The following is a 13,721-nucleotide window of genomic DNA, read 5'->3' as shown; positions in this document are numbered from 1 at the left end:
TCCTTCTATTCCTACTTTCTTGAGGGTTTTTAGCAAGAAAGGATGCTGTGTTTTGTCAGATGCTTTCTCTGCATCTATTGAGAGGATCATATGGTTCTTGTCCTTTCTTTTATTGATGTGATGAATCACGTTGATTGTTTTGTAGATATTGAACCAGCCATGCATCCCAGGAATAAATCCCATTTGGTCGTAGTGAATAATTCTTTTAATGTATTGTTGAATCTGGTTGACTAATATCTTGTTGAAGATTTTTGCATCCATGTTCATCAGGGTAATTGGCCTATAGTTGTCCTTTTTAGTGGGGTCTCTGTCTGGTTTTGGAATCAAGGTAATGCTGGCTTCATAGAAAGAGTTTGGAAGTTTTCCTTCCATTTCTAATTTTTGGAACAGCTTCAAGAGAACAGGTGTTAACTCTTCCTTAAATGTTTGGTAGAATTCCCCTGGAAAGCCATCTGGCCCTGGACTCTTGGTTTTTGGGAGATTTTTGATTACTAATTCGATTTCCTACTGGTTATGGGTCTGTTCAAATTTTCTATTTCTTCCTGTTTCAATTTTGGTAGTGTATATATTTCTAGGAATTTGTCCATTTCTTTCAGGTTGCCCATTTTATTGGCATATAATTGCTCATAATATATTCTCTTATTATTCTTTGTATTTCTGCTGTATTGGTTGTGATCTCTCCTCTTTTATTCTTGATTTTATTTATTTGGGTCCTTTCCTTTTTCTTTTTTGATCAAACTGGCTAGTGGTTTATCAATTTTGTTAATTCTTTCAAAGAACCAGCTTCTGGTTTCATTGATCTGTTCTACTGTTTTTTTGGTTTCGATAGCATTAATTTCTGCTCTAATCTTTATTATTTCCTGTCTTCTGCTAGTTTTGGGTTTTATTTGCTGTTCTTTTTCCAGCTCTTAGGCGTAATGTTAGGTTGTATATCTGAGATCTTTCTTCCTTCTTTAGGAAGGCTTGGATTGCTATATACTTTCCTCTTATGATTGCCTTTCCTGCGTCCCAGAGGTTTTGGGTTGTGGTGTTATCATTTTCATTGGCTTCCATGAACTTTTTAATTTCTTCTTTAACTTCTTGATTAGCCCATCCATTCTTTAGTAGGATGTTCTTTAGTCTCCAAGTATTTGTTACCTTTCCAAATTTTTTCTTGTGGTTGATTTCGACTTTCATAGCATTGTGGTCTGAATATATGCACGGTAATGCTCTTGATCTTTTTGTACTTGTTGAGGGCTACAATTTTAAAAACTTTTAAATTATCTCGGGTTCCAGGATTCTGATTGCTGGTCAGTATTTACCTTTTTGCTATCACGTTATTATATCATTGATGCTGGTATAGCATTGTGGTTAAAAGTTCAAGCTCGGGGCACCTGGGTGGCTCAGTCGGTTAAGTTTCCAACTTTGACTCAGGTCACAATCTAGCAGTCTGTGAGTTCGAGCCCCACATCCGGCTCTGGGCTGATGGCTCAGAGCCTGGAGCCTGCTTCCCATTCTGTGTCTCCCCCTCTCTCTCTGCCCCTCCCCCGTTCATGCTCTGTCTCTCTCTGTCTCAAAAATAAATAAACGTTAAGAAAAAAAATTAAAAATAAGAAAAAAAAAGTTCGGTCTCTGAGGGGCACCTCTGTGGCTCATTCTGTTTAGTGTCCGACTTTGGCACAGGTCATGATCTCACGGTTTGTGTGTTCGAGCCCCACATTGGTTTCTGTGCTGACAGCTCAGAGCCTGGAGCCTTTTGGTTGGATTCTGTGTCTCCCTCTCTGTCTACCCCTTCTCCCGCTCATGCTCTGTCTCTCTCCAATAAACATTTTAAAACATTAATTTAAAAAAAAAAAAAAGCTCAGGCTCTGGATCCAGATCCAAATTCTAGCATGTCAATTCCTAATGTGTGACCTGGGGAAAGTAATTTCCTCTCTGAACCTCAGAGAGAATGCAAATGATATCTTCTTAGGGTTGGTGAAGATTAAATGAAGTAGTGAACTAAGAAAAGTGCCTGCATAGCAAGCATTCAATAAATGTTTAACTTTATTTAAATTTGAGGCCTGGTAATACTTAAATATTTTCCCTTGTTCATAAAAGATCTAGATAAGTATTTAAATAATAATTGGGGATGAGCCCTTTTTGGACATCCCCGAGAGACATTTTATATGAATATATTGTACTTTATGAATGTTCCAATAAGGTGAATTACTCTCTACCCAGTTCATTTTGTGTTCTCTTTCTCTCACTCTCCTTCCATTGTATTTTTTAGATTGAATCAGCAGAAGTGTCTGGAAACAGCGTAGTGTGCAGCTTTCTTCAGTATATGGAAAAGTCAAAACCTTGGCAAAAAGCTTGGTGTGTGATCCCCAAACAAGACCCTCTTGTGCTGTACATGTACGGTGCTCCCCAGGTATGTAAACTGCATTTTTCTGAGGGGATGGAGGTCCTGGGGTACAAAAGGAGGTGAATAGACACTGAAATCAAAATCTTTCCATTACTATCCTCTATAGAACAAGAGAGTTCAACCACTTGCATTGTCTTTCATTACAATTGAAAAATAGTAACTAAAATTCAAGTTTATTTACACTGATTTGTAAAGTTTTTAGGCTGCTTTTTAAAATATAGCCCATAATTTCTTCCCCTTGTGCCTCATTTGTCTCCTTCCTTCTTCTCATTCCTCTCCAGTGGTTTGAGAAAGGGTGAGTTGGATTAGGAGGGGGCATGAGAGAAGGGGTGAAGCAGAGGGAAAAGCAAGGAGGAGAAGGAGCCTTTATAATGCCAGGAAATGATTATGATAAGTTGGGGTTTTTTTTCCTGAATGGATGGATACCTGAAAAAGAAAAGAATATGAGAGGAAGGGGAATTTAAATCAACCTTGGATTAACATTATCCAGTAGCAAGTTTTTGAGAACCATGTGTGCATAGATGTGAGCTAAATCTATGGGAACAACAGACATGCAGGCTGAACTTCTCACCAGAGCAGCCCCAGACACTGTGGCTTGTGTTGTGCTTGAAAAACACCTGCATTCACCTGGAAATATATAAAATCTTCAACGCATCTGTTGTATTTTACCCTATGTCTGCATTAAGAGCTAGGAAAACCTTATTTTAGAAATAGACTACATATACCAAGGTATACATTGTCTTCTGTTCCATTGTTTTTCCCATAACTTTTTTTGTCCATAAATACATTGATGCCTGAATAAATGGATCACCAAATAAAGCTGCGTTTGGTAATGAAATCATCATTAACATTTGCAGCTTTTATACGATACCTTATATTTTTCCCTTTTTCATCTGAATGAAGAGTTGAATGGACTCCTTCACAGAGAGAGGGTGTAGGATCAGTGAATCGTAGCTGATTTAGGTATCAGCTCTCATTCATTAATTCATTCAGCCAGCATTATCAGTGGCCTCACGTGCAGGCAGTATGCTAAGTCCTGGATGCCCATCTCTGTCCACGGAGAGCTCACAGGGCGCATCTGTGTAGAACAGTGGTAGGAAAAGAGGTTTAGTGGGAGCCAGGTCACACAGGCCCATGCACAGCAAGCTAGTACATCTCACGCTCCTATGTACCATGTTTTTTCCTTAGGATGTCCGAGCCCAGGCCACCATTCCACTCCTGGGTTACGTTGTGGACGATATGCCAAGGAGTGCAGACCTGCCACACAGTTTCAAACTGACCCAGTCCAAGTCTGTGCACAGCTTTGCCGCAGACAGTGAGGAACTGAAACAGAAGTGGCTGAAAATCATCTTTTTAGCTGTCACAGGTGAGACACCAGATGGTCCCAACAAGCATCCAACCACCTTGGATGATCATCCTGAACCTAAGAAAAAATCAGAATGCTGAACTTCAGGACCATCCACAGTGTGGAGGTCCTAAGATTTACAGCTCAAGACATTCCCAGCCCTCCTCATTCATCTCTTAGCACTTTATGTTGAAAAATATAGGCTCTTAAATGCATCTTTTGGGGAAGTACTTTCCTATGTTTCTGTATTCATAGTGAAACTAATGTGCAGAGCCATTCTACCGGTAAAAGTTTGAAATAATGTGAAAATGGAACATTTTTTAATGAGCTATTCCTTGCATATGTACTTTTGTCTTGAAGAAAATGTTATCATTGGATTCTATCACTATCAGGTTAGAGTAGGCCACCTCCATTTAAGGTCCTGTAATGTCTTCTCCTTCACAGGTAGGACTTGTAACAGTTTGAAAGATATACCTCCATGTTGCCAAAATAGATCCGTGGTAAAAATAAATAAATAAATAAATACATACATACATACATACATACATACATACATACATACAGGGACAGTTTAGGCTATTGTATTAACTTATTTAATTTAGTTTATAAAGCTCAAGCTGCATAAATGATGTATGTTCTTTTAAAACAACAAGGACAAATTGTTGGTGTTCAAACTTTCAACTTATTAAGAAAAGATAATACTTGTTTTTGTAGAAATACTCCTAAGAATAAAATATCTCAAGTATATAGCAATTATGTGTATATAGTATTAAATATGAATATAATTATATTATACATGCTTTTCTCTTCAGCTTTAGGTTCATATTTGTCTCTAATTTATTTTTTAAATGTAAAGCATGTTTTATCTTGCAATTGAACAGTGTTCTAAACTTTAAGAAATGTTTTTGGTGATTTATGTTTAACTGATTGACATCTTAAGGTATTGATATTTTTATAATAAGAAAAAGCAGTAATTTATTTGGCATGGGATATATTAGTTCCAACAGTATTTTTAAAGTACTATTTTTTTGTTCTGTGCCTATTTAAAACAGTGCCTCTCTTTGAAGGTGCTAATAATACCTATTGAAATATATGATGAGGGTGTAATTAATGCTTCAGTCTTGATTATTCTGAGATAAAGTGCACTTTGGTCACTGGGATGGTCAAAGTCACACAGGTTATTTTATCTTTCACAATCTCACAATTTTTGCAGCAGTTAATATCAGCATGTGCACAAATTTTCACAGATACCTAAACTGTACAAGATACCTGACTCTATACAGAACTGGGACATAGGGAAACTACATTGATTGTAATGTTTTTCTTTTCCATAAGACTGTTAAAGTATGGTCAAATGCGGACTATATAACTAACACTTCAGATAACTGTGTGGGCCTATTCCTTTGTCCGATGGGGAACAAAATTCACACGTGATCACCTGTGTTTGAGGTGCAGGGAGATAGATATTAGAGGAAGTTTATGCTCAACTCTTTTAACCACCTCAGTGAGGAGGAGGAGGGAGAAACACAATAATGAAAAGCAATATTTTAATGGCAAGTTTGGGGGAGGTACAAGATGATTGAAGAGAGTCTGAGTGCTTTTTCTCATCTTCTGGAGAATTTTTAATAGTCTAAACATGATTTCTTGTACAAAGGCTACTCTTCACCATACTGTGGTTGTGACTAAAATCTCACATTAGGTTGACTATTTAACTTAATCTTTTTCTCAAATTAGTGTTTTTCCCCCCATATAGCCTGTTATACCCCAAACATTATCATGTTTAAATGCCTAAGTCAGCTAGAAATCCACAAGAATGACCCCACTATTTGGCCTTTGAGGATGACACCTTAAATGTAGAATAGATTCACTCAGAATTTGAGACTGCCACACATTTATTCAGGCCTGCTGTTTTAAGAAATATTTAAAGTATCTTTTTTCCCCACTCCAAAAAAGAAGGTAAACTGATTATGGCGGACACAGTTAGATTGCCTTCCTCTATAAAAAGGAAAGTCAGCCGCGATCATTAACATTAAACCAAATATTTGGAGTCAGAAAGAGATAAAGGTAGCTTCTTAGGCCCTATCAAATAAGGGACAGACTCAAAGAAATGTTACATTACTTCTCTTTTCTAGCTGCCAACCTTGGGGTGGGTATGTATGTACAACATATGTGTTCAGGGTGGCTTTTGAGAAGGTTACACTATAGCTATAGATGATGTGTTGGTGTTCTTAATCTCAAGAAAAGAGAAGCAATAAAAATGCAGAATGATTATCAGTAAAACATGACTTTTGTAAATGTGGACAGAGCAATGGAAACATAAGGGCCAGTTAGAAGATTTATGGGCCAAGTTAGTTTTGAAAACTCTTTTGAACAGCAAGCAGACTACACTTTCCCTACCGTAAGTTCTTCTCCTGGGAAATCGGGTGATATGGACACACTCAAGTTTTGGCTGAATAAATATCAATGTCATTTAATTTAGGTTATTGAGAGAACACTCCTGTAAAAAGAATATCATCATGCTCTTAACATTATCTTTAATTTTAAAAAATCAGAAATATTCGTACTAGAAGAGAATTTCTGATTATTCAATCACCGTCTTCATGTTTCACCCCGTGTTCTTTAGACAAGCACAAAGAGAAGCACTGAAGCAGCCTTACCTGTTTCTCTTAAAGAATCACTAATGCTTTTACTTGGAGAAAGGCAAGGGCATACTCTTAGGCATTTAGTAAACACTCAACTAAACTAAAAGACTTCAAAGTGTGATTGGTTTCAAGAACCATCTCCATCTTGGTTTTTGACACCCCTGAGCAGCCATGACAAATTGAACATAAAAAAACAATTAATTGCTTTCCTATTAAAACCAACATCCCATATAGGCTTTATTCCTTATCTTCCCTAATTTGGTGCTTTCCAAGCCATCTTTAAAGTGCCCTTCCTCCAAACCTAAAAAGTACTTCTTCGATAAAAACTGCTACTCACCACAAACATTCCAGTTTTTTAAACTTAAATTTCGCTTTTATTGAATGTCTCCCATTTGGTATATTAAGTACAAAATGTAGTGCAGACTTCTCTCCAGATTTAAGTGGGACTCGGTAATGAAAAATGCCACCAGCCACTTTCGTAATAATGGCATCTACGATGCCATCATGTATGCAAGCAATAAAATTCTTCAGGGTATGTTTTTATACTGAAATTTTAATACGAATGCCTCTAGTCACAAGGAGATAGAGAATTAACTTCTAGAAATGATACTATAACTTCTAGGGAAGAGAAGGGGAGGGCATTATTCCTTGGATTCAAGTAACTGTCAAGGGCATCTTTACTTTTGCAAAGCGTATGGATACTGAAAGAATTAAGCACATCTGCACTACGTCATCAAGGTCCTTTCATTTTCCGTGTAGTTTAACATAACATGCAGGTTGGCGTACTTACCTTCACCAGGTGACCTACCCCAATTAAAAACAAATACTCCAACCTAAAAAAGTACTAAACTTTTTACAAAAACCTTTTAAATATACCCTGTCCCATATATAGATACACATTTGGATTTTTTAAAAGAGTACTTGTAGTAGTCATGAGTATATAAAGAAAACAACAAGCTTCATAGTGCTGCAGGGTTGCTAAAGACTCATTGATGCCTTTAAAAACCGTATATCAAAAATACTTCTGTGAGTTCACAGTTATGTTTTACTTTCTCTCGTCAACTTTGTGGAAACAGGGTGGTTGTTTTCCCTTCAGATTTTCGATCCCACTTCTGATTATATTTAAAGCCTTAAGTTCTTATGCTGAGAATATTGTCTGTGATAACTCTAATTATTATCTTTCTGGACTAGATATGTCCAGAGGAAAGGGCACCAACAGGAGCAAATAAACTTCTAAGGAACAAAGGTCTTATTTTTTTTGCAGGTATCCTTGCTATAATGCAGAATAGAAGATTAAAATTTCTTACATCACATGATATTCGTGTTAGCGGGTCTAAGATTAAGCACATGGTATTAATAAGCTAAAATTAACTCAAAAGGCAAGAATGTCTTAATGTTTTCTTTCTTCAATTTTGTATTCTTCAAGAATGTATTAATATAAAAACTGTGGCTAACCAGTTCTTATTCTATAGAACTGTATTGACACCTGTAGTGGATCGTGTTACTTCTTCATTCTCATCCAATTTTAGTAGAATCAAATTGCTTTTTATTTTCATATTACTACCTACTATAGATTCTTCAGATTTAGAAAATATGAGTCTGATATATAAAGACCACTAGATCTACTTTTAAAACCCTTTCTGTGAATTTATGCATATATGTATATATGTAAAAACACTGTTGATTTCCAATTCTGTTTTTCCATAGGAATGAAATTTTTATAGAAATTGTTCTCTTCACTTAAATATCTTAACATGAATTATTTACATGGGTTTTTAATACAATTCATTCTTCTGTATGCCCCGTAATCATGTTCTCATGAGCAGATAACTTTGCTTTCTTTACTGATACAGTAAAGAGGAATAAAAAATTAGGAACTGAAATAAGCAAGAGTGAACAGAGAGGTGGACAGAAAGAGACTGCTGATCTCCTGATCAGAGCAGTGTATGTTAAGACAAGAGAAAAATACTTTAAGTGCAGTAGGGATATGAACTATAAAGTAGAAGTCTTTGTAATAGCATACTGATGGGATCTGTTGCCCCCAGGTCTTTCTCTATTACTTACCTTTTTCTTTAGGCTTAAAAGACTTTCATCCTATTGGGCCATTTTCTGCACTGTTTTATGAGGTAAAAAATTCCTCTAAAGTCAATCATGGTTTTCTACTTTTTGGACTGAGCGTTTGGCAGAACTAGCACATGGCTTCTACAAGATAGTTTTTAACTCACTGGAGTCACTGAGGGTTACATGATGGTATCCTTCTTCCTAAAATTTGTTATGGTAGATTTAGTGAGAGCGTAAATCAAGAAATCTCATTGTAGCATATTTTAATAAGTAAATACCAAATACATAGAGTGATATATACACAGGTTTGGAAAGAAACACAGTAGTCTGTGGGGACCATTATAATAACAGAATTGTATTATATATTACATATTATGTGGATATTGGAATGTATCACTTTGGGGGAGGGGTCTCCATTCATTAGCAATCATATCTGTATATAAAACTTTTTTTTTTTAACCAAACTAGCATTTTATTTTGTGAGTGACAATTGACTGATATTTTTGAGTAAGTGTTATCTGGGTTTTTGAATTGTTGACTGGTCAGTTTGAAAAGGTATGTTATCAGAATTTTAGAGTTAACTCCAATGTGAAAAAAGCATACACAAAAAGTAATTCTTTTCTAGCTGTATGAATGTAAAATATTTGCATATAGTGTATATATTGTGTAACATATGTATATTTGGTCACAAAGGCATAGAATTGGAAACATTGTAAAATTAAGCACTTTAATTCCTATTAAATATTAAGCATTTGTATCTTGTAAATAAATACATCCTTAAATGAATTATAAAGACTTAAATGTTATTGCAGCCAGGATTGGAGATGTTCACAATGATTTTGTTTGTCTCAGAGAAAAGTTACTCCAATAGAGTACCAATGCTGCTTCCTACCTCTCATTCCCTACCGAAACCTATGTAAATCTCTCAAGAATAAGGCTGTGACAGAAGTCCGGGTTCCCCAGATGTGGAAATAGGGACTTCTCCCTGTGATAACTCCAAGATTACATCTGCAGGAAGCACTACAACAGTGCTTCTCTCTTCTCTGAGAAATGACTGCTCTACTCCATAGTTAATGGTGTTCGCCTAAATTTTCCAGTCATATGTGGGGAAACAGACATGGAAATGGAAGTCAGAGAAACTGTCTTTGAGTTGTAGTCCTGCTATTATGTATTATATGACCTTATACAATTTACCTGAGTCCCAATAATAAAGTCTTATGGTCAGTCCAAGAAATATGAAAAAGGCACTTGCTGACTACAAAGCACTCTAGAGGTAAATTGTATTTCATGGAATGTTTCACTGGGTTTCACCCAGTTACTGGCTTCTGATTTAAAACATAAAACAGATCTCAAAAAGGAATGTGTGAACAGTATGATTTCACAGGTAAAGTATCTCTAGAAATCATCCTTTTCAGAAATGTATAGCCTTCGTCAGGCCTTAATGAATTAATTTATTAATTGATACCTAAAAACAATTAGCATCAGGGACGCCTGGATGGCTCAGTCGGTTGAGCATCCGACTTCAGCTCAGGTCATGATCTCGCCATCCGTGAGTTAGGGCCCCGCATCAGGCTCTGTGCTGACAGCTCAAAGCCTGGAGCCTGTTTTGGATTCTGTGTCTCCCTCTCTCTCTGCGCCTCCCCCAGAGGCTCTGTCTCTCCGCCTCTGAAAAATGAATAAACCTTAAAAAAAATTAATAAAAACAATTAGCATCAGCTGCAGAATTCCTTAAACTAAAGGTTGTCCTTGGCTCATTGATACGACTTGTTTGAGTTCATCTTATACCAGATTAGAAACATGGTGGAGAGAGCCAGTGTGCGTAACTCAAGGCTTCTCGAACGAATGTACATAGGAATCACTTGTTAACGTGCAGATTCTGATTTAACACGTTTGTGATGACACAGTTCCAACAAGGTCTCAGGTGATGTTGATGTTCTGCAAACCATTCTTTGGAGTGGCGGTTTATACTCATACGTTAACATAGCGGCTCATACTTAACTGGCTAGAAATACCTGACTTCCATTTTTTGTGACTTTAGACACAAACGCTTTCTTGAAACGTTGTGGGACTTAGGTGATATTTTAGTAAATTGCCTAGCCCACATGAGGCATTCAGCACATAATATCTTATTTTTAATTGAACTATAGTTAAATAATTACTTCCAGGTGTACAATATACTGATTCAACAATTATATATATTACAAAATGTTTGCCATTAGTTACCATCTTATAATATTAACTATATTCTCTCTACTGTACTTCTCATCCCCATGACTTGCTTTTATAACTGGAAGTTTATATTTGTCAAACCCCTTCACAAATTTCTCCCATCCTCCCACCCCTCTGGCATCCACCACATCTCTATGAGATTTTTTTGTTCGTTTGTTTTTTAGATTCCACATATAAGTGAAATCATATGTGTTTATATTTCTTTGATTTACTTCACGTATTGCCCTCTAGGTCCATCCCTGTGGCAAGTGACAAGATTTATTCCTTTTTATGGCAGAACAGCAGAACATATTTTATTGTATTTATATGTACCACATCTTTATTGATAGATACTTACGTTCCTTCCATATCTTGGCTATTGTAAATAATGCTGCAGTAAACTAAACATATATCTTTTTTAAGCAGTTATTTTTCTTTGGGTAAAGAGCTGAAAGAATTAATTGGGTGGTATGGTATTTTTATTTTTAATTTTTTGAGGAAGTTCCATTCTGTTTTCCAAAGTGGCTGCACCAATTTACATTCCCACCGCACCAACAGTGCATGAGGGTCCCACTTTCTCCATCGTTGCCAAGAGTTGTTATTTCTTATCTTTTTGATAATAGCCATTCTGACTATACGGTGATACCTCATTGTGGTTTTGATGTGCATTTTCCTGATGAATAGTGATGTTGAGCATCTTTTCATGTGTCTTTTGGCCATCTGTATGTCTTCTTTGGAGAAACATCTATTCATGTCTTATGCCCATTTTTGTAATTGGACTATTTGTGGCTTTTTGAGCACTTTTGTGGTTCCATACAAATTTGGGGATTATTTGTTCTAGTTCTGTAAAAAACACTGTTGGTATTTTGATAAGGATTGTATTAAATTTATAGATTGCTTTTGGTAGTAAGAAAATTTTAACAGTATCCTTCCAACCTGTGAACATGGTGTATCTTTCTGTTTATTTGTGTTGTCTTCAGTTTCTTTAATCACTATCTTATAGTTGCAGAATATAGGCCTTTCATCTCCTTGGTTAAATTTACTCCTACATATTTTATTCTTTTTGATGCCGTTGTAAATGGGGTTTTCTTTTTTAAATTTATTTGTGTTAAATTTTATTTATTTTGAGAGAGAGCACAAGCAGGGGAGGGGCACAGAGAGGGGGAGAAAGGGAATACCAAGCAGGCTCTGCACTGTCAGTGTGGAACCCAATGCAGGGCTCGAACCCATGAACTATGAGATCATGATCCAAGCCAAAACCAAGAGTGAGACACTCAACACACTGAGTCACTCAGGTGCCCCTTAACTTGATTTATTTTGAGAGAGGGAGAGCAAGAGCAAGCGGGAAGGAGCAGAGAGAGAAAGAGAGGGAGAAAGAAAAAGAATCTCAAGCAGGCTCCATGCTCAGCCAGCCTGTAGCCCAATGTAGGACTCGATCCCATGACCCTGGGATCATGACCTGAGCTGAAATCAAGAGTCAGACACTTGACTGACTAAGCCACCCAGATGCCCCAGTGTTGTTTTTTTTTTCTTAATTTCTCTTCCGTGAGTTTGTTATTAGTGGATAGAAACGCAACAGATTTCTATATGTTGATTTTGTATTCTGCAACTTTACTGAATTCATTTATTTTAATAGTTTTTTGGTGGAGTCTTCATGGTTTTCTACACATAGTATCATGTCATCTGCAATATAGCAGTTTTACTTTTTTCTTACCAATTTGAATGTGTTTTTTTTTTTTTTCCTACCTGATTGCTGCAGCTAGGAGTTCCAGTACTATGTTGAATAAAAGTGGTGAAGGGCACCTTGGCGGCTCAGTTGGTTATGCATCTGACTCTTGATTTCAGCTCAGGTCATGATCTCACGGTTCATGAATTCAAGCCCCGTATCAGGCTCTGCACTACTGGTGCAGAGCCTGCTTGGGATTCTCCTTCACTCCCTCTGTGCCCCTTCCTGCTTATGTTCTCTGTCTCTCAAAATAAATAAATAAACTTCAAACAAAAACCCAAAAGAATAAAAGTGGTGAAAGTGGATATCCTTTTCTTGTTCCTGACCTTAGAGGAAAAACTTTCAGCTTTCACCATTTAGTATGCTAGCTATGGGTTTGTCATATATGGTCTTTATTATGTTGAGGTATATTCCTTCTATACTCACTATGTTTTTATCATGAAAGGATGTAGAATTTTGTCAAATGCTTTTTCTGCATCTATTGAGATGATCGTATGATTTTTGTCCTTCAATTTGTTAATTGACTGATTTGTATATTTTGAGCCATCCTTGCATCCCTGGAATAAATCCCACTTGATCATGAGGAATGATCCTTTTAATGTTTTAATTGTTCAATGCAGTTTGCTAATATTTTGTTGAGGGTATTGGCGTCTGCGTTCATAGAGGATATTGATTTGCAGTGTGTGTGTGTGTGTGTGTGTGTGTGTGTGTGTGTGTGGTGTTTCTTTGGTTTTGGTATCAAAATAATGTTGGCCTCATAGAATTTGGAAGCATTCCTTTCTCTTCAATTTGTTTAAATAGTTTAAGAAAGATGGGTATCAGGGCGCCTGGCTGGCTCACTCAGTAGAGCATGTGAATCTCGATCTCAGGGTTGTGAGTTCAAGCCCCATATTGGGCATAGAGATTACTTAAAAAAATTAAAATTAAAAAAGTGTTTTTTTAAAAAAAGGATGGGTATTAACCCATTTTCAAATGTTTGATAGAATTCATCTGTGAAGCCATCTGGTCCTGGGCTTTTGCTTGTTGGGAGCTTTTTGATTACAAGTAATGGAATTGATTTTCTGTTTCTTCCTGATTCAGTCTCAGAAAAATGTATATTTCTAGGGTTTTATTCATTTCTTCTAGGTTGTCCAGATTGTTGACATATAATTTTCATAGTGGTCTCTTACAATCCTTTGTATTTCTGTGATGTCCATTGTACTTTCTTCTCTTTCATTTCTGATTTAAGTCTTCTCTCTTTTTTTCTTGATGAATTGGCTAAAGGCTGATCAATTTTTTCTTTTCAAAGTACTAGCTCATTGTTTCATTTTTTTTTTTTTAGTATATTTCATTTTGCTCCACTTTGATATTTAT

General features: G+C 36.3%; 1 protein-coding gene across 10 annotated transcripts in view; it reads left to right on the top strand.

Moving 5' to 3' along the window:
* The window catches only part of FGD4 (FYVE, RhoGEF and PH domain containing 4), a 250,933-nt gene that overhangs the window by 215,011 nt on the left and 22,201 nt on the right, over window positions 1-13,721 (top strand). For 8 of the 10 annotated variants that reach the window (XM_040488463.1, XM_040488469.1, XM_040488470.1 and 5 more), the window contains 2 exons: window positions 2,252-2,392; window positions 3,575-9,220. In XM_040488463.1, the coding sequence (XP_040344397.1) occupies window positions 2,252-2,392; window positions 3,575-3,832 (399 nt within the window). In that variant the 3' untranslated portion in view covers window positions 3,833-9,220. Of the gene's footprint in view, window positions 1-2,251; window positions 2,393-3,574; window positions 9,221-13,721 lie in introns of those variants that run through there. The other 2 variants (XM_040488466.1, XM_040488464.1) reach the window with 1 other exon arrangement.

This window comes from Herpailurus yagouaroundi, unplaced genomic scaffold (assembly GCF_014898765.1).
Source record: "Herpailurus yagouaroundi ecotype Mexico unplaced genomic scaffold, PumYag 166, whole genome shotgun sequence".
NCBI lineage: Eukaryota > Metazoa > Chordata > Mammalia > Carnivora > Felidae > Herpailurus > Herpailurus yagouaroundi.
Note: the sequence above shows the minus strand (reverse complement) of the source record. Positions and strands in the feature narration are given on the sequence as shown.